Source organism: Leucoraja erinacea, chromosome 22 (assembly GCF_028641065.1).
Source record: "Leucoraja erinacea ecotype New England chromosome 22, Leri_hhj_1, whole genome shotgun sequence".
Classification (NCBI taxonomy): domain Eukaryota; kingdom Metazoa; phylum Chordata; class Chondrichthyes; order Rajiformes; family Rajidae; genus Leucoraja; species Leucoraja erinaceus.
In genome coordinates this window covers 1,250,582-1,276,003 of record NC_073398.1, presented here as the reverse complement: position 1 = coordinate 1,276,003, position 25,422 = coordinate 1,250,582, and the positions used below count along the sequence as shown (strand labels likewise).

Below are 25,422 nucleotides of genomic sequence, written 5' to 3'. Positions count from 1 at the left end.
CCCGTCAGGAGTCTCACTGCGGCGTTTTGGACCAGTTGCAGGCAGGACAGGGAAGATTGGCTGATGCCAGTGTAAAGAGTTGCAGTAATCTAGGCGGGAGGAGATAAATGTGTGGATGATCTTTTCGAGGTCATCAAAGTGTTGGAATTGTTTTATTTTAGTTATCGTCCGAAGCTGAAAGAAGCTAGCTTTTACCACGGCATTACTTGTTTGTCAAATTTCAGTGCTGAGTCAAATATTACGCCAAGGTTTTTGACGTGAGGTTTGAGTAGTGGGGTAAGGCATCCAAGGCTGCCTGCTATCATTTTGATTGAGTCCGAGGGGCCGAGAAGGATGACCTCAGACTTACTCTCATTTAGTTGGAAGAAGTTCTGGGCCATCCAGCACTTTATATCCTCGAGGCAGCAGGTAAGGTTAAGCAGATTTGATTGGTTTTAGGGCTTCAGGGGGAGATAGAATAGATTACCTACACATCCAGGACCACCTCGGATATCCTCGGCCACCCATGTCCACCTTCTTCTGATCTATCCACAACGCCTATTTTTATTTGGATGCAAAGGCAACTTTAATGACCTGTAATTGACAGTTTAATGCAACATTGTCAGGTCTGGCTCCAGAGAATGAGCAGATGATGGCGAGAAATGAAAGAATGGCTCCTCCCAACAGTTTTTTGAGTTTGACTTAGAAACATAGAAATTAGGTGCAGGAGTAGGCCATTCGGCTGTGACCCTAAGCTGTGACCCCTTGTCCTGGACTTCCCCAACTTCGGGAACAATCTTCCTGCATCTAGCCTGTCCAACCCCTTAAGAATTTTGTAAGTTTCTATAAGATCCCCTCTCAATCTCCTAAATTCTAGAGAGTATAAACCAAGTCTATCCAGTCTTTCTTCATAAGACAGTCCTGGCATCCCACGACTTCTGTCCGCCAAGGCCCGCTAGAGCTCCTGTTTGCTAGCAAACTTCCTTTTCCACTTCCATACCGATCTTCCTGCATCCAGTCGTCTCTTCTGCCAGTTTGCCACACACAAACTTGAAGAACAGTGCCTCATATTCCACTTGGGTAGCTTAGCAACCCAACGGTATTATCAATAAACTCCAAAATGTCATGCAATTCCCCCCTCTCCACACTCATACCTTTCCTCTACCCCTAGTCCAATTCTCCCCCACCCACCCCCCATCCCATCCAATATTATTTCCATCACTATCGCTCCATCCAGCTTTATATTTCACCTCCCTTCCTTATCTGACTCAATTTCACCACTAACCTTTGTCAGGTTTTGATCCACCCCCTTTATTTCTTTCCACAGATGCTGCCTAAAAAAATGTTCCTCCAGCACTTTGCTTTTTTAAACTCCAACCTCCTGTGGTCACACAGCAAGTAATTGAGCTATTTTAGACCAAAGAACGAGCTGCTGGAGGATCTCAGCTGTTCGGGCAGCATTTGCAGAGTAGGTCTGCCTGGAATCAATAGATGACATTTCGAGTTCAAACACTGTATTCAGGTGAAGTGTGTTTTTCTGCTCCAGATCCCAGTATTTGCAGGTTTTAGGCCATGTTAGACATTGTAATATGTGACATGGTAGCGTCATCAGAATATAATCATTCAGTTTGAGGGAAACAATACTGAAACAAGTGTCTTGTATATATAAATCAAACAAATTCTGTAGAAATGAGAGGCTGTGGTAAGTTATGACATTTAAAGATTTGCCAGTTCATAAATACTGGCAACCATTGGAAAAAGGAATGGAAATGGAACCAATGGAAAAAGTGTCTACAGGAAAGCAGATCCATTTATTGAGTACAGTGTTTATTTAAAAGGGCCATGTAACATAGGAAGGTGTAAGCTAGATAAGTGTTACTATGGAAGTACTATTGAATGGACAAAAACCAGAAGAATAAGGTGAAATATCATGATGAATCATAGTGAAAGGAAAAGATGGAAATAGAACAGAAGTGATGAATAAAATATAACAGCAGAAGCAGAAAATGTGGTAAATAGCAAAGGCATTTTTTTTTTTAAAGGATTTAAGTTGATGAATTAATTTAAATTTGAACAGAATTTGACAGAAAGGTCAGTATGGGAATGGAAAGTTAAAATGAAAATGGAAAGTTAAAGTGGACTGAGCACAAGTGTTCAGTGAAATGATCCATTCCCACCCAAACCGGTAGGCGGCGCCGACTCTGGTCAGCAGCGGCCTGCAGCCTGTCCGCGTTTTTATTATTTTTTGTCTATGTTTAAGTAGTTTTGTTTATTTTATGTTGGGGTGTGTGTGGGGGGGGGGTGGGGGGGGGGGGGGGAAACTTTTGAATCTCTCCCTGCACTGGAGACCCGACCTTTTCTCGTCGGGTCTCAGTTGTCGTTGGGGCCGCAACGAGGAGCGGCCTCCAACGAAAGAAGCCGGGGACTCTGGTGCCGACTCACCTCACCGTCGCGGAGCTGGCCGAGACCAGAGCGGGTGGAGCGGTGGAGGAGTGCTGCCGCTGCTGCTGCTGCTGCTGCCGCTGCTGCTGCTGATGCGGAGGCTGCTACTGCGGGTCTGCGGACGGCGGCACCGGGAGCCCGCGGATCCCTGGAGAGAGACCGCTCTTCGGGGCTCCTGCAACGGCGACTTCTCCCGCCCGAGTTGCGGGGTCGAAGAGCTCCTGGAGCGGGGCCTAACACCACTGCCCCGCACGGCTTGGAATGGCCGCGGGACTCTGCGAGCGCACGCCGGGGTCTCTAACACCAAGACCCGGTGTGCGACCTCGCACCACCCGGCGTGGCTTTAATGGCCGCGGGACAATCGCCATCGCCAGCCGGGGCTTTGACTTTGACTCTAACATCGGGGGGGGGGGGGGGGGGGGGGGGGGGAAGAGTGCAGTGGAGAGATAAGTTTTTTTGGCCTTCCATCACAGCTATGTGATGGATGTTTATGTAAAATGTAAATTATGTTGTGTCTGGGGTCTATTTGTGTGTAATGTATGGCTGCAGAAACGGCATTTCATTTGGACCTCCAGGGGTGCAAATGACAAATAAATAGACTATTGACTATTGACCCTCTCCAGGTACATTCCCCTGCAACTGCAGGAGATGCAACACTTGTCCCTATACCTCCTCCAGCGACTTCATCCAGAGACACTGACGGTCCTTTCAGGTGAGGCAGAGTGTTTACATGCACCTCCTCTAACCTCATCTACTGTATCTGTTGTTCCTGCTGTGAGTTCCTATATATCAGTGAGACCAAGCGTAGACTTGGAGATTGTTTCGCTGAACACCTACGCTCAGTCCAAAGCCGTGTAGGCTGGCAGTGTTGGTAGTAGGTCTGGCCTGGAAGCAGCCTGGCCCCTCCTGTACCGTTGTTCTGCATCATTTAAAAACCTACATTTTTCACAAGAACAAGCTAGGTGGAATTTAGTTCCCACATGACTGATTCCGGGGATGTCAGGACTTTCATATGAAGAAAGACTGGATAGACTCGGCTTGTACTCGCTAGAATTTAGGAGATTGAGGAGGGATCTTATAGAAACTTACAACATTCTTAAGGGGTTGGACAGGCTAGATGCAGGAAGATTGTTCCCGATGTTGGGGAAGTCCAGGACAAGGGGTCACAGCTTAAGGATAGAGGGGAAATCCTTTAAGACCGAGATGAGAAAAACATTTTTCACACAGAGAGTGGTTAATCTCTGGAACTCTGCCACAGAAGGTAGTTGAGGCCAGTTCATTGGCTATATTTAAGAGGGAGTTAGATGTGGCCCTTGTGGCTAAAGGGATTAGGGGGTATGGAGAGAAGGCAGGTACGGGATACTGAGTTGGATGATCAGCCATGATCATATTAAATGGCGGTGCAGGCTCGAAGGGCCGAATAGCCTACTCCTGCACCTATTTCCTATGTATCTATGATATAGGCAAAGCCGCTCTCAAACATTAAGGCATTGAAACCTTCTTGTTATATTCAGGGTCTTTTTTTGAGCATGGATACTCATCAACTGGTCAAACCACTAGCCTACTTTGTATCACCCACTTTTGGAATAAAATGGAATGCAATTCATCAATGAAGACAAGTATTTATATTGACAAACATTTATTCCTCTAGATCACAATATAACACATTGACAGTTCATGACAATTCCACCTGTACAAACTGGCCATATTTATTGCATAAAAGAAGTTCCAATGTAAGATTACACATTCCCAACCACTTCACAAGTAGGTTTAAGCGGAAACGTAAGTTTATAACACTTGGTTCTATATGCTGGTCAAGGCATAGCCTACCACAATTTGTGAGGTATTTTCCAATTGAACCTGACTAGAGAGCCTGAAGTCCAGACATAAACAGGTTCAGAAGGTACAGCAACTGACTGGGGGAAATCCCCAAGTGTGGTGGAATATCACTGCGGCAGTGAGCGACCTACTAGTCACTAGTTTGTAGAAAAGTATTGTTAGGAAGATGTATACAAATTCCATTTCTATCGATACTCAAGTCATTTTATTTCAATATGGACATATAGCAATGCCAACATTAAGATCATCTAAAAAGACAATACAAAATTAAAATTCACAGGTTGACATTTTCAACTGTTAAAATGTATTTTCTACCATCAAACATCACAGTAAAGGAAGCAATGAAAACATAACTAATGTCTCAGAGCTTATATGCAAAGGCTCATGATTCAATTTACAGTTCTATCCAGATTATCTGAAAGATGCAATGATCTTCAAACCTATTATGCTACAATTGTGCTTCCTACTATTTTAATCTTTATACCTGATTAACACAATTCAAAGTCTACATTAACTAGATCAGTTACTTTAAAAAAAATCATGCTGAAAGAATGCCCTAACAGTATTTTAAAAAAGTACAAAAGATTTATCATTACTATCGACATATGCAATCCCTTGATGCCTACTTAAGATTGCTACAAACATGCAGCAAAAGTATCAGTGTACATTTGTTACCCTGAATGTTCCAATTGTACCATGATCGTTTTGTTTCGTTAAAAAAAGTTCAAATTTAGAAAAATAATTTACCAAAAGATTTGAGGTTTTAAATTTTGATCAAATGATCCTGAGGTGCAGAGGCTGAAAAAGTCCATTTCCAAAGCAGTCGACTGTCCTTATTTTTTTCTGTCTCGGTAAGAACCATTTTTAGAATGATCGATTTCCTCCGGCCAACTGTCTTAACCCTGACGCTACTCTGAAACATAAACTAAAGTGTTTGTCGAGTCCTGGATGAGGACATATCCATAGATTTGCTTGTTGCACTACCCAGCTCACTGACTCTCAGCTATTTGCTTGGGGTGATCTGGATCAACAAGGAATGGATTCACTTGGTTTGTTTCCATGGCCTGGTAAACCAGGAATAGGAAGAATGCCACAATGAGGAGCACTGCTATCTGTATCCAGATAGGCACAGAGCGTTGGCTTTTACTCTTCTCTGGTTTGACCTGTGCCAGCGGTTGGACTTTGGGTACAGGCCTCCTGGGAAGTGCATCCCTGTAGGTGAACTCAACCGGCCTGCCAGCAGCTCCTCTGATCGGTTTACGGCAAGTGGCACTGTAAAAAAATAACGCAAAATGCAGTGTTTAGTTTAGAGATAGTGCAGAAACAGGCTCTTCGGCCCACCAAGTCCGTGCTAACCAGCGATCCCCGCACACTAACACTACCCTACACATACTGGGGACAATTTACATTTATACCAAGCTAATTAACCTGCACGTCTTTGGAGTGTAGGAGAAAACCAGAGAAAACACACGCAGGTCACGGGGAGAACGTACAAACAAGTGCCTGTAGACAGGATCGAACCTTGATCTCCAGCGCTGTAAGGCAGCAACTCCACTGCTGTGCCACCATGCCGCAGTAAATGATACAGTATTTTAAACTTAACAAAATCGTAAAACTTGTAGCTGTACATTGGGGTGAAAAGAAAGCCCATCATGGTTGTGTGATGGCTCGAGCATTCCAAAGAATTAATCCAACTCTAGTGCACCAGTACCAGCTGGCCAGAACACTCCCGAATTATGACAATCAATGTTCAATCAAAAGTACAAAACACGGCAGAATGTTGTAAGATTGGTGCAAACCGAAGAAGTGTGAAAAAACCAATACAATAATGGAATAAACAAATGAGTTAAGAGTAAGAGAATGTCCTAACACAGAGTGATAGAATCTTACAGCGTGGAATCAGGCCCTTCTGCCCAACTTGCCCACATCGACCAACATGTCCCATCTACACTAGTCCCTGCCCAAATATTTCTTAAACGTTGCGATAGTAACCTCTGAGGCGGGAGTGAGAAAGAGGTGATTGGTTCACTGGTTGCACCCCATTTAAAATATTTTACCTTGATGGGAGGGGGGGTGAGAAGGGGAAAACTGCAGTGCAGATACTACAAAAGAAATTGAGACACATATCATGTGACGTGTTATATAGACTGGGGCTCCAGATTCTTGAATCTAGAACGAGGGAGAAATTGCAGTAGCAGATACTACAAATGAAATTGAAAGTCACATTGGATCATGTGATGTGTTGGATATAGACTGGGGCGTCCAGATTCTTGAATCTAGATACGAGGGAGAAAAATGGGCACACTGTGATTTCCTGTGGTAGAGTTTGCTGCCACACAGCACTAGATATCCAGGTTCAATCCTGACCTCGGATGCTGTCTGTGCGAAGTTTGCATATTCTCGCTGTGGCCGTGTGGATTTCTCCAGGTGCTCTGGAAGGTGCTCCTGCCTTTAGGGAACCCAAAGGTTTGGAAGTCAAATGCATCGGATGCTGTGGGTTCATATGGAAAGTCTCAAAATTGAAAATTGCCCTTTGCAGTTGAGATGACAGTCCATGGGGTAAGGGAATGCAGTTCCCCTCTCCCATGATTAACATCTGGAACAGCTCACATCTCCCCCTCCCCCTAGAACAAAGACCGAGTCCCCCTAGACCTTTCACCCCCATCAGCGTCACATACAACACATAATCCTCAATTGTAGGGATTCCACTATTGGTCACATATGAAATTAAACAAATCCTTTCCCATCTAAACCACCTCCTCCCCAGGAACTATTTCCTGCAACTGCAGGAGATGCAACACCTGTCCCTATTCTTCCTCCCTTGACTCTGTCCAGGGACCATGACAATCCTTTCAGGTTTGGCAGAGGTTCACTTGCATCTCCTAACCTCATCTACTATATCTGTTGTTCAAGGTGTGGACTCTTATACATCGGCGAGACCAAACATGGACTGGGCGATTGTTTCATTGAACACCTTCGCTCAGTCTCCCAATTGCTAAACACTTTAATGTGCCTTCCCATTCCCACATTGCCCTTTCTGTCCACATTGTCAGAATGCACACAAATAGGATATCCAGGTTCAATCCTGACCTCGTCACCCATTCCTCTCTCCAGGATGCTGCCTGTGAGTTACTCCAGCTTTGCATAACATCCTGGTGAATCGCTCTCTATTTTTCCCACATCCTTCCTGTAGTATGGTGACTATTGGCTATCTTCAATACTCTAACTGTGTACTAACCGATGTTTTGTAAAACAGAAACATGACGGACCAATCTTGTACTCAATGCCTTAGCCTTTGAAGGCAAACATACCAAATGCCCACTTCATTTCTCTATCCACCACTGTTGTCATTGAAGAAGCTATAGACTTGCAGTCCAAGGTCTCTCTGTACATCAATATTCTTGAGATGCCTACCATTTCACTCTACCAGAATTTAACTTCCCATTCCGCATTACCTCACACTTGTCCGGATTGAATTGCCTCACACTTGTCATCCCAGTGCTCTCTCCATATTTCTATAGGGGGGGGGGGGGGGGGGGGGGGGGGGGGGACTATGTATAAACACTGCTGTAATTTCTACATGGTGAAACCCAAATGTATAAAAATGGCCTTTATTAAAATCTGACAATGTGCACTTTAACCACATGTAATTTTTTCTATTACAACTTTCAAATTATAGTAAGTTCTTTCACAGAGCTTCTGTTATCTTGTCAAACAGTGATCACATAATAATTCTCTCCATAGTCAGTCTGAAGATGGGTCTCGACCCGAAACGTCGCCTATTCCTTCTCTCCATAGATGCTGCCTCACCCGTTGAATTTCTCCAGCATTTTTGGCTACGTTCGATTTTTCCAGCATCTGCAGTTCTTTCTTAAACAAATAAATAAATGATGGGTTTTTGTCCCAAACATTATGGAGGGCACTGTATGTCCCACTGTTGCATTAGCTTCTTCCTAATCTACTCCATTCATTTTTGCACCGTTTGCAAACGTACTTATCAGACCCTTCAAGACTGTGACAACGTATTAGGTATTGTGAAACACAGGAAGGTGGACCGTGTTACGCTACACACCCATTTCAAGCTATTGCTAGAGCAGTATTAGAAGCACTAAATGGCCTACTCCAGCCAGCTGTTTAGCGGAAGAGGTTTATAGTAACTTCTTTCCCAGTGCTTCTGTTATCGTGTCAAACAATGATCATATAATCCATGTGCACGGGTACTCACACACCCCGGCCCTTCTATTTAGCTGCAAGGGAAGCGAGAGTCAGCAAGATCAGAACAGATAAGGAAACAGGCCTTGCTCAAGTCATACATAAATTGCTGGAGGAACTCAGTGGGTCAGGCAGCATTTGGGAAGGGAATGGACAGGCAATCTTTCGGGTCGAGACCCTTTTTCAGATGGTCCCGGCCCAAATCGTCACCTGTTCGTTCCCTCCGCAAAGGCCTCCTAACATGCTGAGTTCCTCCAGCACCGTGTTTTGTTTAAGTTTCCAGTTTCTTACGCCTCCAGAAAATCTAGGTGCTGTGTACATTCCAACCGAGATGTGGAAAAGCATTTTCACACAGAGAGTTGTGAATTTGTGGAATTCTCTGCCTCAGAAGGCAGAGCATTCCACACTCACAACTTTCTGTGTGAAAAAGTGTTTCCTCATCTCTAAACGGCTTACCCCTTATCCTTAAACTGTGGCCCCTGGTTCTGGACTGCCCCAACATCGGGAACATGTTTCCTGCCTCCAACGTGTCCAAACCCTTAATAATCTCATATGTTTCAATAAGATTCCCTCTCATCCTTCTAAATTCCAGAGTGTACAAGCCCAGCCGCCCCATTCTCTCAGCATGTGTATTTTAGGCAGTTTTGATAAGTGGGCACCTCTGAACCAACTTGTGACAGAGAAAATAAAACAAAGAGCCTATCCTTACCTGATCCCTGTGGGTGTTGATGTCTGATTGGGGATTATTTCCTCCACCAAAATATCCTTCACCATTTCATTTTGTTCCACCTACAAAATGGAAATTTACTGTTAGATGTTTGCTCCAAGCTGTATTGCAACACAAGATAAAGTTCCAATTCACAGAGGGGTGCAATTCAAGAGAGCATGTTGCTGTACAGGATCGGTAACATTTGATTCCGTGTTTACATTCATCAAAACAGATATAAAAAGCTGGAGTAATTCAGCGGCTCAGGCAGCATCTCTGGAGAGAAGGGACTTTTCAGACTGAGAGTCAAGGGGAAAGGGAAACGAGAGATACAGGTGCACAACCTTTTATCCGAAGTTCCAAATAACGAAAACCTCCGAATAGCGACATTTTTTCAGTCCTTGAAGAAAGGTCCTTGAAAACGTTCACCGAGGGCGGCCCGCAGAGGTGACAGCGGAACCTCCGGTCGGTCCTCGAAGAAAGGGGAACTAAATCCCCATTCATAAAAGAGAAGGTGAGGGTATATTGCGCGGGAGGGTTAATAATTGACAATCTGCTGCTGCCTGCCCGCTGAGTTAAAACGTTCCCACGGTAGACTCACGATACACAGTGTATCGTGAGTCTTGCATGAGAACTTATTAACTCAGCGGACAGGCAGCAGCAAATTGTCGCTCCCTTAAGTTTCACCCCACCTACACCCCTCTGCTTCCCGGCCATGTGTGTGACCCCTTCCCTCCCCTCTCCAGCTCCCCGCCCATTGCACCGGCGCGGGGGTTTTGCACTGTCTTCACGTCGGAGCTAGTGCCAATCACCGGATACGTCAGGACCAACGGGACACCGGCCCCCAGGCCCACTGCAAGCACGGAGATCCCAGACACCCACAGCCAGCAGCAGCCCAGCCCCGTTCCAATTCCAGAGGAACACGCTCCCCGTAGGGACCGAAGCTGATGGTGTGCAAGGTGCGTCTTGGTCTTGAGGTTGCGGATGAGGGGGCGCAGCTCGGGCTGTGACGTCTCCGGCCACCCACCTGTACAGGAGCTGAGACTGGGAACTGTGGGGTTGTTTGCAGTTGCAGAGGGAGGGGGCAAGGGCGGTACAGTTCCCAGTCTCAGCTCCATTCCAGGGGGGTGACCGGAGACGTCTGGACCAACAGGACACCGACTGCAAGCACGGAGATCCCAGAGACTCACAGCCAGCAGCAACTCTAGCCCAGCCCCGCTCCAACTCCAGAGGAACCCGGGTTGCGGATGAGGGGGTGCAGCTCGGGCTGTGGGCGAACTGCCACTTGTCGCTGTAGCGGCGCATCGGGGAGCGGGTTCCTGTTGGTCCTGACGTCTCCGGCTGTCCCCCTGGACAGGAGCTGAGAGACGTCAGGACCACCAGAAGCCGCTCCCCGATGCGCCGCTACAGCGACAAGTGGCAGTTCGCCCACAGCCCGAGCTGCGCCCCCTCATTGGGACACCGACCCCCAGGCCCACAGCAAGCACGGAGATCCCAGAGATTCACAGCCAGCAACAACTCTAGCCCAGCCCCGCACCAACTCCAGAGGAACCCGGGTTACGGATGAGGGGCCGCAGCTCGGGCTGTGGGCGAACTGCCACTTGTTGCCGTTGCGGCCCATCGGGCAGCGGATTCCTCTGGAGTTGGAGGGACAGGGAGACACAGCGGCTTTTGAGAATGGTGGGCAATCACTTCCAAAGTTCTGCCCACACAGTCAGTACATCTCTCCTACACTTGTCTCCCGCACTAAGATTATCTCGCAGAGAATGATCCCAGCCTAACCCTCCCTATTCTCTCCTATTCTGCAAGAAAAAACTACATTGAAGACTCAAACTCGCGATCGAGTAACTGCCGGGATCGAGGCGCAAACTCGCGACCTTGCGGATATGAGCCGAGCACTCTACCCCTGAGCCAGCCGTTAAAATCTACGCTAAAAATCTTCCATTCCGAAAGCCGAAAAATTCTGAATTACGAAAAGTGTCTGGTCCCAAGGCTTTCGGATAAAAGGTTGTGCACCTGTAAAGACGGTACTTAGGAGAAATGAATGGAAGATATGCAAAAAGAAAACACATGTGGCTGTGGAAGTCAAGTTGGCTGGTTATGTGATATACAGCAGTCGAGAAGTTCTCCTGCTTTCTATGTCCCTACATAAAATGTTTAACCAGACTTGTAGAAGTTAAAATCTATTCAATGTTACCATTTTGGTACAAGAGGTTAAACACAGAGCTTTTTAACTATAAAAAGCCTGTGTACTACAGGAGGCAACATGTAACTGGAGGACAGTCTGCAGCAAGACAGCCTTTTTAAAAAGCTGCATAAAAGTATTACCAAGATGTCTGAAAAGGTGTAAACACTTCTGATAAGTGAGTGGATGGAGAATTGAGGGGTGGGGAGTTGACGGGAATGAGAAAGAATGGGTACGGTCAAATGAGTGGGAGAATGGAATTACTCAGGGAGATGCCAGATCAATGGCATGCCGACCTTTTTGTCCATTTATACTAATGCCATTTGTCTGTATTAGCACTGCACCCTTCTGTGCTTAGCCTATTCCGAGTGTCTAAATGCCTCTTAAACCAAGTGGTTTATCCAATTCCATCATATTATCTGGCAGCGATTCCTGAATATCAACAGCTCTGTAAAAAAAGTACCTCTCAATTAGTCAGAGTGATACAGCGTGGAAACAGGCCCTTCGGCCCAACTCCCTCACATTGACCAACATCACATCCCACGTGCCCACTTGCCTGCATTGGCCCAAATCCTAAACCTGTCCTATCCATGTACCTGTCTACTTGCTTCCTAAACGTCGTGACAGTCCCTGCCTCAACTACCTCCTCCGGCAGGTCGTTTCACACCCTTTGTGTGAAAATGTTACCTCTCAGATACCTACAAAATCTTTCCCACTTTACCGTAAACCTATGACCTCTGGTTCTCAATTCCCCCATTCTGGGAAATCTGCCCCACCCAATCTATTCCGCTCATAATTTTATACACTATAAGATCATCCCCATCCCCCTGCGCTCCAGGGAATACAGTCCTAGCCTGCTCAACCTCTTCCTATACCTCAGACCCTCGAGTCCTGGCAACATCCTTGTAAATCTTCTCTGTACCCTTTCCAACTTAACATAAGCTTTCCTATAACATGGTGCCCAGAACTGAACACAATACTCTAAATGTGACCTCACCAATGTCTTATATAACTGCAACTGCAACTTATACACCAAATCATCTGACTGATGAAGGCCAAAGTGCCAAAAGCCTTTTTGATTACATCTTCCTTTGACACCACCTTCAAGGAACTATGTACCTGCACTCCTAGATCCCTCTGCTGTACAACACTTCCCAGAGGCCTACTATTCACTGGGTAGGCCCTGCCCATGTTAGCCTTTCAAAAAAATGCAACACCTTATATTCACTGTATTAAATTCCATCAACCATTTCTCATCCAACCTGGCCAACCGATCAAGATTCTGCTGCAATTTTTGACAACCATCTGCAAAACCACTTTTGTATCATCTATCTCCCATCTCTCATCTTAAGCCAATGCCTTCTTGTTTTAAAAATATATATATACTCCTACCAGGGGGAAAATATTTTGACCTACGTATCCTATATATGACCTGATAGAAGTTATCTACTTCTATCAGGTCATTTCTCAGCCCTCTTCACTAGCTCAGCCTATCCAATCTCCTCCCTAACTAAAGTCCTCCAAGGTACACAAAATTGCTGGAGAAACTCAGCGGGTGCAGCAGCATCTATGGAGCGAAGGAAATAGGCGACGTTTCGGGACGAAACCCTTCTTCAGACTGATGGGAAGTGGGGGGGGGGGGGGGGGGGGGGGGGGAGAGAAGGAAGGAAAAGGGGAGGAGGAGGAGCCCGAGGGCGGGCGGATGGGAGGGTGGGAGGAGACAGCTAGAGGGTTAAGGAAGGGGAGGAGACAGCAAGGGCTAGCAAAATTGGGAGAATTGAGAGTCTCCTCCCACCCTCCCAAGCATTCACCCAGCCATGTGCCATTGGATTCTACACTTTCTAACAAACAGACAGCAAAGAGTCAAGGTGGGTGAAAAACTCTCCAGCCCTCTGACTCTCAACATAGGAGCCCCCTAAGGGTGCGTTCTGTCACCCCAGCTCTTCTCACTTTACACCAACAACCTCACATCCCAATGCAGCTCAGTTAAAATTTTTAAATATGCAGACGACACAACAATAATTGGCCTCATCTCAGACAACAACGAATCACAATACCATCTAACAGTCGATAGCGCAGTCAAATGGTGCGCAGACAACAACCTCCAGCTTAATACTTCAAAAACCTTAGAAACTATCATAGATTTCAGACGCAATCAAAACCACAAACCCCCGGTCCATGTCAACTCTCACCCCATAACCTCCACGAACTCATTTAAGTTTCTAGGCACCTATATCTCCAATTATCTAAAATGGCACATCAATGCAGACCACGTGAAGAAAGGTCAACAACGCCTATATTTCCTCAGACAGCTCAAAAAGTTCAGAGTCCATAAACACCTCCTGGTCCGTTTCTATCAATCAATCATTGAAAGCATCATCACCTCCTCAATCACAGTCTGGTACGGTAACACCGATAGTCACTCACTACACAGAATACAACGCATTGTCTCCAAGGCCTCCAGGATCATCAACTTCCCCCTCCCCTCAATCCATTCTATTTATCTCCAACGTACCTCAAAACGGGCAAAAAAGATCATCTCGGACCACTCCCATCCAGCAAATCACCTTTTTCAGTCTCTCCCTTCAGGGAGGCGCCTCAGGTCACTTGCTACTAAAACCACCCGCTTTAAAAACAGTTTCCTCCCCTCAGCAATAAGAACTCTCAATTCCGTCCAATAATCAGACAATAATATGACTTTTGATGTATACAGTGTCTTGTCTATGGTCTTTGTTTGTTCTTTTGCACTATGTATTGTTGGTGAGATTTGTGATTTGTGATGTGGTATGGATGCACTTTATTACAGTGATCTGTGTTATTAGTGGTATGTAACTAAAGCAGTGTACCATCATGTACCAAACCCAAATACCACCAACCCTGGTTGCGTGGCAAATAAAGATTCTATTCTATTCTATTCTATTCTATTCTATTCTATTCTATTCTATTCTCAGTAAAACTAGGATAGATCCCATCAGGGCCTGGCGATTTATCCACCTTAATGTCTTCAAGCTTAATGTCAGCAGCTCCTCCTTCTCCATCTCAAACTGTCTTCACATATTTGTATTTTCCACACTGACTTTGCTGTCCTCCATGTCCTTGTCTTTAGTGAATGCAGGTACAAAGTACTTGTTTAGTGCCTCACCTACACCTCCAAGTATAGATTCCCTCCTTTATCTTTCACCTTCTCCCTGGTCACCCACTTGCTTTAACTTGTGCATAGAAACATAGAAATTAGGTGCAGGAGTAGGCCATTCGGCCCTTCGAGCCTGCTCCGCCATTCAATATGATCATGGCTAAAAAGCCTTGGAATTTTCCAACTTGCCAATGTCATTTCATGGCCCCTTATAATTGCCTGTTTGAGGTTTTTCTGACACTTTATATTCCTCATAAGCCCCGTCTGATGCCACCTTCTTAGACATGACATATGCTTGCTTTTTCTTCATGACCAGATTTACAACATCCTTGGTCACCCTTACCTTGCCGTCCTCACTGGAACATGCTGATCCTGCAGTGTGATCAGCTGGCCTTTAAACGCTCCCACATGTCCTCTGTGGACTTACCCAATAACAACTGCTCCCAATTCACCCTCCATAGCTCCTGCCTAATGACATTGTAATCCGTTTCCCCCCAACATCCAGACCTGACTCTATTCAAAACAATCTTAAAACTTATGGAGTTGTGATCACCATCTCCAAATTCTTGTTCCACTGCAACACCAGTCACGTGGCCAAGTTTGTCTCCCAATACAAGGTCCCTCCTCGAGTTGGACTATCCACATATTGTTTAAGGAAACATTCTTGGATACACCCAACAAATTCTGCCCTGTAAAATCCTCTCGCCTTAAGTAAGCTCCAGTCAATATTGGGGAAGTTAGTCACCCACTACAAAAACTTTGTGGTTCTTCCATAATCCTATTGTAATCCATCCCATATCCAAGTCTCTATCTGCCGTTGGCTATTGGGTGGTCTCTAATATAATCCCATGAGAGTAATTGCTCTTTTCTTATATCATACCATAATGCCTCAGTAGACATCTCCTCCAGTATGCCCGTGACGTTCAATGTACTGCCGTGACAGTTTCCCTGTTCAGCAAAGCAACTTCTCCACTTATTTTACCCCCCTCTCTAACTCGTCTGAAGCATCGATACCCCGGCAGTCGAGCTGCCAGTCATGTCCTTCGCGCAACCTTGCTGTAATGGCCACAGCATCATAATTCCCAGCACTAATCCATGGGATTATGTTATAGGCCACTCAATAGCCAACGGGAGATAGAGTTGATCAGCTTTAGCCACAATATTCCTTGCATTGATGTAAACACACTTCATTGTCCCAATATTCATGAACCTCTCCCTGCCTGTCCTTCCTTGGAGACTTAATTATTATAACCTCCAATTTCTCATCAGCCCTTTCATTTGCTGACCTGCAGCCCTGGTTCCCACCTCCCTGCCATTCTAGTTTAAATCCTCCCGAGTAGCACTAGCAAACCTCCCTTCAAGGATATTGGTATCCCTCCACTTCAGGTGCAACCCGTCCCTCTTGTACAGGTCACTTCTGCCCCAGAAAAAATCCCAATGGTTCAAACATCTGAATCCCCGTTTCAAAGAATCTTATTTTGAAGAATTATCTTCAGCAGTTTCCCTACCGCTGACAAGAGATTCGCTGGCCTATAGTTCCCTGGATTCTCTCTACTTCCTTTCTTAAACAAAGAAGCAAAAAGAGCCACTCTCCAGTCCCCCAAGACATCACCTGCAGCTAGAGAAGAAACAAAGATCCTCGTCAAGACCCCCGCAATCTTGCCTCCCTCAATAACTCGGGATAGATCCCATCAGGCGCATGGAACTTATCCACCTTAATGTTCTGCAAGAGCCTCAGCACCACCTCTTTCTCAATCTCAAACCACCCTAGTATATTTATATTCTCCATACTGACGTCACTATCCTGCAAGTCCTTGATGAACACAGATGCAAAGTTTAGTACTTCACCTACATCCGACTCAAAGCATAGATTCCTTCCTTCATCTTTGAGCGACCCTCCCCTCCTTAGCTCCTGCCTAATGACATAGTAATCTGCCTTGTCCTAATTAACTACCCTCCGCCAACACCCATACCTGTCCTTAATCAAAACAATCTTAAAAGTTATGGAGCTGTGATCACTATCTCCAAATTCTTCGTCCACCTCAACTCCAGTCGCCTGTCCAGGTTTGTTTCCCAGTACAAGGTCCCAAATATAGCCCCTCCTCGAGTCAGACTATCCACACCTTCTTGGATACACCTAATAAATTCTGGCCTGTCTAATCCTCTTACCCTAATTAAGTCCCAGAATCCCCTTGCCCTGAGTAAATCCTCTTACATCCAACAGAGTGGGAGATACAGAGTGCAGAATATAGTTGTCAGCATTGCAGTGCATCAGTTTCATAGACAACAGTTCAATGTCCACAGTGGGCAGAGGTGAATCAGACAGTATCCCAGCTGTGGATGGACGGTCAATAACAGAGGAGAAGAAGCCGTCCCTCCAGAGTCTGGTTATGCACACTTTTACGCTTACCAGTTGTTGCAACTTCTCCCCAGTTTTGTGAAAATACTCCGGTACAATTATAGAACTTGACCAAAAGTAACTTCCTATTTATGATTTACTCCAGCTATAACCGCACCATGAATGCCACATTTTCAGTCATAGAGCTGCATGCATGGAAACAGTGTCTTTGGCTAACTTGTCGACACTGACCACCAATTTCCCTGCCTTGGCCCATATACCTCTAAACCACTCTTACTATCCAAATGTTTTTAAACTTTGTAAATGTTTCCAGTTCTAGGAGCTCATTCCATAGTGTGAAATACCTGTCCCTGTCCACAGGTGTGAAATACCTGTCCCTCAGAACCACTTTATATGTTCCCTCTCTCACCTTACAATTGGACAACCTAATCCTGGAAAAAGACATTGACTAGCTACCCTATTTGTACCCCTCATAATTTTAGAAGCCAAAACAAGGCCAGCCCTTAGCTTCCAATGCTCCCAGCCTATCCTTATAACTCAAGCCCTCCTGTCCAGGCAACATTCCTGTAAACAGACAAAATGCTGGAGTAACTCTGGAAAGAAGGAATGGGTGACATTTCGGGTTGACACCCTTCTTCAGACTGAAGAAGGGTCTCGATCCAAAATGTCACCCATTCCTTCTCTCCAGAGATGCCACCTGTCCCGCTGAGAAACTCCAGTATTTTGTGTCTATCTTCAGTTTGAATCAGCATCTTCAGTTCCTTCTTAAACATTCCTGTGAATTTTCCTGCATTCTCTCTACCTTAAATGCATCAAATTCAATTCTATAATTTAATTATAAATGGACAAGTTTTTAAACAAGATAGCCCCAATGTGCTGGAGTAACTTAGCGGGTCAGACAGCATCTCTCGAAAAAAACGATTTGTGACGTTACACGTAGCGACCCTTCGTCAGACTAAAAGTAGAGGGGAGAGAACTAGAGGTAAGAAAAGGCCAGAACAAAGCAGGGTCAGCAACAAATGACCAAGGAAAGGTGGAGCGCATAATGGGCCATTGTTGGCTGGGGTAATAACGAACGGATACAAGGATGTGAACAGAGGAACTAGTAGGACAACCAGGGTGGGGGAGAGCAAGAATGCATGGGTTACTTGAAATGAGAGAAATCAATATTCATACCTCTGGGGAGTAAGCTGCCCAAACTAAATATGAGGTGCTGTTTCTCCAATTTGCGTGTGGCCTCACTCTAATGGTGAAGGAGGCCTAGAACAGAATGGTCAGTCCGGTAATGAGGAGGGGAGTTAAAATATTTGGAAAGCGGGAGATCGCGTAAGCTTAGGCAGACTCGGTGTAAGTTACCCAAGCACTTTGTGTCCGTTTTCTGTATAAACTAGCTTGTGCTGTTCCTTTGCATACAAATTGTGGACGCAGCCCAGACCATCACACAAACCAACCTCCCTTCCATTGACTCCATTTACGCCTCACGCTGCCTCAGCAAGGCCATCAACATATTCAAGGACAAGTCGCACCCCAGCCCCTCTCCCATCTGACAAAAGGTATAGAAGTGTGAAAACGCACATCTCCAGATTCGGGGGCAGTTATTTCCCAGCTGTTATCAGGCAACTGAATCACCCAGCCACAACCAGAGAGCAGTGCTGAACTACTATCTACCTGTTTGGTGACCCTCAGACTATCCTTGATCAGACTTTGCTGGCTTTCCCAGTGAGATGATCAAGATATTTTGACAAAGGGTCTTCAACCTGTAAAATTAACTCTGGTACCCACCCCACTGACGCTGTCAAACCCAGTGAGTGTGTCCAGCACCATTTATCGTCATATTTCCTGCATTTGCTGTTTGATGCGCAAAACCAAACTAATTTTTCTTAATCACTTACCCGATTGTAGTCTGCTTTCCTTTGCCTGGTTACCACATGACTCTTGGTTTTGCTTGGAAACAGCTCTTTCATAACCATGACCTCTAAATATACAGAAAATGTGGGCTTATTATATGTCAAGGTCAAGATTTGCTCTTTGATCACAAAAACAATTTTAGTATACAAATGTGCCTCCATCATACTTGTCACCAAATTCCTAACCATGACCGTACTATCACAAAGTGGGAAGAAAACAAATCAAATCTTAGTTCCTCGGCATAAATATGGTAAAATCCAGAAGCCATACAAAGAGAACCAAAAATAAAATATCGAACCTAAAAGTGACATTGACTGATGTAAACTGGAGCATTTGGAGCATTGTGAGCAGTTTTGGGCACCATATCTGAGGAAGGATGTGTTGGGCCAGAGGAGGTTTACGAGAATGATCCGAGGAATGAGTGGGTTAACATATGATGAGCATTTGATGGCACTGAACTTGTACTCGCTGGTGTTTAGAAGGATGGGGGGGGGGGGGGGGGGGGGGGGCCTTATTGAGACTTACTGAATAGTGAAAGGCATGGATAGTGGATGTGGAGAGGATGTTTCCACTAGCGGGAGGGTCTAGGACCAGGGGGCCATAGCCTCAGAACAAAAGGACCTACTTTTAGAAAGGAGATGATGAGGAATTTGTTTTGTCAGAGGGTGGTGAATCTGTGGAAGTCATTCCCACTGATGGCGGTGGATGCCAAATCAATGATATTTTTAAGGTGGAGATTGATAGATTCTTGATTAGTACGGGTGTCAGGGGTTATGGGAAGAAGGCAGGAGAATTGGGTTGATGGGAAAGATTAAATTGCGGAGTAGACTTGAATGACCCAATTTTGTTCCTAGAACGTATGAACAATGGGAAAACATTTAGTAATCTCCTATTATAATACAGTTAAAGTACAAGGTTTCATGTTATAAAATGAAAGAAGAAAGCAGATTCACATTTTCGATTATAATGCAATGATATCGCAGCCAGTGCTGCTGCATCACTATTCCAGGGACTCCAAGTGTCAAGAGCATTTAATTGTCATATGTACCAAAACAGACCAATTAGATTTGTACTTGCAGCAGCATAACAGGTCTGTAAACACAGTACTCAATAGACAATAAACAAGCAAAAAAAAAGTTCAATTAAAAAAAACCTATTAGCGCATAACAAAAATGCCAAAGTCCCCAGTGCTCCAAGAAGGAATGATGACAAAGTAGCAAGGATAAATCACATGCTGTTTTAGATCAGATGCTGGGATAGATCAGATGCAAATCAGATGCAAATTCAGATCAGTTGCTGGTTTAGATAAGATGCTGGGATCGATTAGATGCTGGTTTAGATCAGATGCTGGTTTAGATCAGATGCTTCCCCCGTCCCTCTTACATTTAAATGCTTAATAAATGTTCCTTGGTTGAACTGCTCCCCTAACATGACTAGGCTATAACCATTACCCTAAGGCGTATCCATATCTTTGCCTTCCTCCATAACCCACTGTCACTCATTCCAGGGAAATAAACTGGCCACTCACTGCAAGTTGCACCCTAGTGTGTATGTGAATGGAGAGTTGGTGAAAACGTGCAGAGAATGCTGCATGACTATATTAGGAGGAAACAGGACAAAGTGTACATTTACGCCTTTAATTTTAAGTCTCTATATGGTTATATTCTAGTCTCTAAAAGGCTACATGTTTACATATGAACTGCTTGTTGTTGTTCCCTTAATAAATCGTTCAGATTGTTTTCAACCAGGTGACACTGTGGTGCAGCAATACAGTTGCTGCCTTACAGCGCCAGAGACCCAGGTTCGATCCCGACTATGGGAGCTGTCGGTATGTTCTCCCTATGACCGTGTGGGTTCTCTCCAGGTGCTCCCGTTTCCTCCGCACTCCAAAGATGTACAGGTTTATAGATTCATTGGCTTGGTAAAATTGTAAATTGTACCTAATGTGTAGATTATTGCTGGTGTACGAGGATCACTGGTCGGCACGGACACGCTGGTCCAAAGGGCCGGTTTCCCTGCTGTATCCCTAAATTTTAAATGCAACCAAGCCTCCTTTTGGTATATAAAAATCAACCAGGATTACAAAAGCAGGGTACACAAAATTGCTGGAGAAAACTCAGCGGGTGCAGCAGCATCTATGGAGCGAAGGAAATAGGCGACGTTTCGGGCCGAAACCCTTCTTCAGACTGATGGGGGGGGGGGGGGGGGGGGGGGGAGAAGGAAGGAAAAAGGGAGGAGGAGGAGGAGCCCAAGGGGGGGGGGGGGATGGGAGGAGAGAGCTCGAGGGTTAAGGAAGGGGAGGAGACAGCAAGGGCTAGCAAAATTGGGAGAATTCAACGTTCATGCCATCAGGACGCAAGCTGCCCAGGCGGAATATGAGGTGCTGTTCCTCCAATTTCCGGTGTTGCTCACTCTGGCAATGGAGGAGACCCAGGACAGAGAGGTCGGATTGAGAATGGGAGGGGGAGTTGAAGTGCTGAGCCACCGGGAGTTCAGGTAGGTTATTGCGGACTGAGCAGAGGTGTTCGGCGAAACGTTCGCCCAACCTCCGCTTAGTCTCCCCGATGTAAATCAGTTGACATCTAGAGCAGCGGATGCAGTAGATGAGGTTGGAGGAGATACAGGTGAACCTTTGTCGCACCTGGAACGACTGCTTGGGACCTTGAATGGAGTCGAGGGGGGAGGTGAAGGGACAGGTGTTGCATTTCTTGCAGTTGCAACGGGAAGTGCCCGGGGAGGGGGTGGTACGGGAGGGAAGGGAAGAATTGACAAGGGCGTTGCGGAGGGAGCGGTCTTTGTGGAAGGCAGACATAGGGGGAGATGGGAAGATGTGGCGAGTGGTGGGGTCACGTTGGAGGTGGCGGATTATGTGTTGTATTTGCCGGCTGGTGGGGTGAAAGGTGAGGACTAGGGGGACTATGCCCTTGTTGCGAGTGCGGGGATGGGGAGAGAGAGCAGTTTTGCGGGGTATGGATGAGACCCTGGTGCGAGCCTCATCTATGGTGGCAGAGGGGAATCCCTCCAAAAGCAGGGGTTAGAAGTGCAGGAATAGAAATGCATGGAATAAAAATAATTTTATGATAAAGATCCAAATGGCTGGACTAAGCCAATTTTCTTGTTCTGATAAAATCATCTAGAATGCTGAAATCATATTTTAAAATACAGAATTCAAAACTAGTGTAAATATTCAGTTTGAATCCATCAATCCAGTCTTAGTCACCTTCCTCCGTGTCACTGTACTGATCAGAATCTGTGCTCCCATTTGGCTGTTTTTCCTCAGTTGCTGCAGAACTTTGGTCCATCAGCTGCTCCAGCTTCTTCTCATAGACTTTCCTTGTGGTGGCTACACAGAGGAGAAAGGAGGAGACATTACACATCATCTAACAGCTTCAGGCGAGATAAAATACAAAATCAAAAACCCTCCATAACATTTCCAGCTTTACAAAAATCATCAGCACATTATGTTTGAACTGGATTTCAAGCAACAGAACAATCCTACCAACAACTAGAAAGCGGTCCTATCAGATGCTGGGATAGAGATGTAACTGTCTACCTCGTTGTAGACTCTTAGACTATCTTTGATTGGACTTTGCCTTGCACTAAACTTTATTCCCTTTATTATGCATCTGCATATTGTGGACGACTCAATTATAATCAAATATTGTCTTTCCACTGACTGGTGAGCGTGCAACAAAAACTTATCACTGTACCTCGGTACACGCCACAATAAACTAGATTCAAACTCATTATATGAGGTTGCTTTGGCAAGTAAGGTGAAAGTCAATCCAAAGGGTTTCTACAGCTATATTAATAGCAAAAGGATAAGGAGGGATAAAATTGGTCCATTGGAGAGACAGAGTGGACAGCTATCTGCAGAGCCAAAAGAGATGGGGGAGATATTGAACAATTTTTTTTCTTCGGTATTCACCAAGGAGAAGGATATGGAATTATGTGAGGTAAGGGAAACTAGTAGAGTAGCTATGGATACTATGAGGTTCAAAGTAAAAGAAGTACTGACACTTTTGAAAAATATAAAAGTGGATAAGTCTCCAGGTCCTGACAGGATATTCCCTAGGACATTGAGGGAAGTTAGTGTAGAAATAGCCGGGGCTATGACAGAAATATTTCAAATGTCATTAGAAACGGGAATAGTCCCTGAGGATTGGCGTACTGCGCATGTTGTTCCATTGTTTAAAAAGGGTTCTAAGAGTAAACCTAGCAATTATAGACCTGTTAGTTTGACTTCAGTGGTGGGCAAATTAATGGAAAAGATACTTAGAGACAATATATATAAGCATCTAGATAAACAGGGTCTGATTAGGAACAGTCAACATGGATTTGTGCCTGGAAGGTCATGTTTGACTAATCTTCTTGAATTTTTTGAAGAGGTTACTAGGGAAATTGACGAGGGTAAAGCAGTGGATGTTGTCTATATGGACTTTACTAAGGCCTTTGACAAGGTTCCTCATGGAAGGTTGGTTAAGAAGGTTCAACTGTTGGGTATAAATGCAGGAATAGCAAGATGGATTCAACAGTGGCTGAATGGGAGAAGCCAGAGGGTAATGGTGGATGGCTGTTTATCGGGTTGGAGGCAGGTGACTAGTGGGGTGCCTCAGGGATCTGTGTTGGGTCCTTTGTTGTTTGTCATGTACATCAATGATCTGGATGAAGGTGTGGTAAATTGGATTAGTAAGTATGCAGATGATACCAAGATAGGGGGTGTTGTGGATAATGAAGAGGATTTCCAAAGTCTACAGAGTGATTTAGGCCATTTGGAAAAAATGGGCTGAAAGATGGCGGATGGAGTTTAATGCTGATAAATGTGAGGTGCTACACCTTGGCAGGACAAATCAAAATAGGACGTACATGGTAAATGGTAGGGAATTGAAGAATACAGTTGAACAGAGGGATCTGGGAATAACCGTGCATAGTTCCTTGAAGGTGGAATCTCATATAGATAGGGTGGTAAAGAAAGCTTTTGGTATGCTAGCCTTTATAAATCAGAGCATTGAGTATAGAAGCTGGGATGTAATGTTAAAATTGTACAAGGCATTGGTGAGACCAAATCTGGAGTATGGTGTACAATTTTGGTCGCCAAATTATAGGAAGGATGTCAACAAAATAGAGAGAGTACAGAGGAGATTTACTAGAATGTTGCCTGGGTTTCAACAACTAAGTTACAGAGATAGGTTGAATAAGTTAGGTCTTTATTCTCTGGAGCGCAGAAGGTTAAGGGGGGACCTGATAGAGGTCTTTAAAATGATGAGAGGGATAGACCGAGTTGATGTGGACAAGCTTTTCCCTTTGAGAATAGGGAAGATTCAAACAAGAGGACATGACTTCAGAATTAAGGGACAGAAGTTTAGGGGTAATATGAGGGGGAACTTCTTTACGCAGAGAGTGGTGGCGGTGTGGAATGAGCTCCCAGTGGAAGTGGTGGAGGCAGGTTCATTGGTATCATTTAAAAATAAATTGGATAGGCATATGGATGAGAAGGGAATGGAGGGTTATGGTACGAGTGCAGGCAGGTGGGACTAAGGGGAAAAAAAAAATTGTTCGGCATGGACGTAGGGCCGAGATGGCCTGTTTCCGTGCTGTAATTGTTATATGGTTGTTATATGGTTATATAAGGTGATGAAGAAGGAGTACGATATGCTCGCCTTCATTGGCGCTAGCATTCAGTATAGGAGTTGGGGTGACATTATCTAGTTGTACAAATCATTTGTTAAGCTGCACTTGGGAGCATTGTGTGCATTTCTGGTTGCCATGCTTTCAGAAGAATGTGATTAAACAAGAGGGCGTTGGAAAGGGTCACAGAAATGTTGTCAGGACTGGGGATGGCGGCACAAATTATGAGGAAAGATTGGATAGGCAGGCATTGTTTTCCCTGAAGCAGAAGAGGCTGAGAGACCTTCTAGAGGATAATAAAATTAAGAGGGGTGCAAACGTGGCATACAAAAGTAGTCTCTTTCCCAGGGTAGGGGAGCCTAAAACTAGAATTAAGCTCAGAGGGGAATCATTTAAAGAGATACGAAGGATAACATTTTCAAGCAGAAAATGGTGGGCGTATGGAATGAGCTGTCAGAGAAGTGGTAGAAGGTAGACAAAAGTGCTGGAGAAACTCAGCGGATGCGGCAGCATCTATGGAGCAAAGGAAATAGGTAACATTTCTGGCCGAAATCCTTCTTCAGACTGAGGCAGGTACAATAAAAATTAGCATTAATGGTACCAAATTGGAAATGGTTGAGACCTTCAAGTTCCTTGGCATTAATATTACCAATGGTCTGTCGTGGACCAACTACCTTGATTCGACAGCCAAGGTGGTGCAGCAATGCCTCTACTTCCCGAGTAGACTCATGGAATTCAGAATGTCTCCAATGACTCTTACAAACTACTACAGATGCATCTTGGAAAGCATACTGTTGGGCTGCATCACAGCTTGGTTTGGGAACAGTTCGCCTTAAGATTGCAAGAAATCGCAAAGTTTTGATGAACACCAGACTTCCCACCATCTACATTTCACACTGCCTCTGAAAGGCAGCTAACATAATCAGAGTTTTCCTATCCCGCCATTCCTTCTTCTCCCTGCTCCTTTTCAATAAAAGGTACAGAAACTTGAATGTGTGCACCACCAGATGGAGGAAGAGCCTTTTCCCATT

General features: G+C 45.1%; 1 protein-coding gene across 1 annotated transcript in view; it reads right to left on the bottom strand.

Annotated features, from left to right (window-relative positions):
- Positions 1–4,043: 4,043 nt before the first annotated feature.
- The window catches only part of LOC129707617 (lamina-associated polypeptide 2, isoforms beta/gamma-like), a 36,966-nt gene continuing 15,587 nt past the window's right edge, over positions 4,044–25,422 (bottom strand). The window contains exons 3-6 of the mRNA XM_055652745.1: positions 21,984–22,106; positions 18,748–18,830; positions 9,182–9,261; positions 4,044–5,532 (exon numbers count right to left, since the gene is read on the bottom strand). Of these exons, the coding sequence (XP_055508720.1) occupies positions 5,250–5,532; positions 9,182–9,261; positions 18,748–18,830; positions 21,984–22,106 (569 nt within the window). The 3' untranslated portion in view covers positions 4,044–5,249. The remainder of the gene's footprint in view (positions 5,533–9,181; positions 9,262–18,747; positions 18,831–21,983; positions 22,107–25,422) is intronic.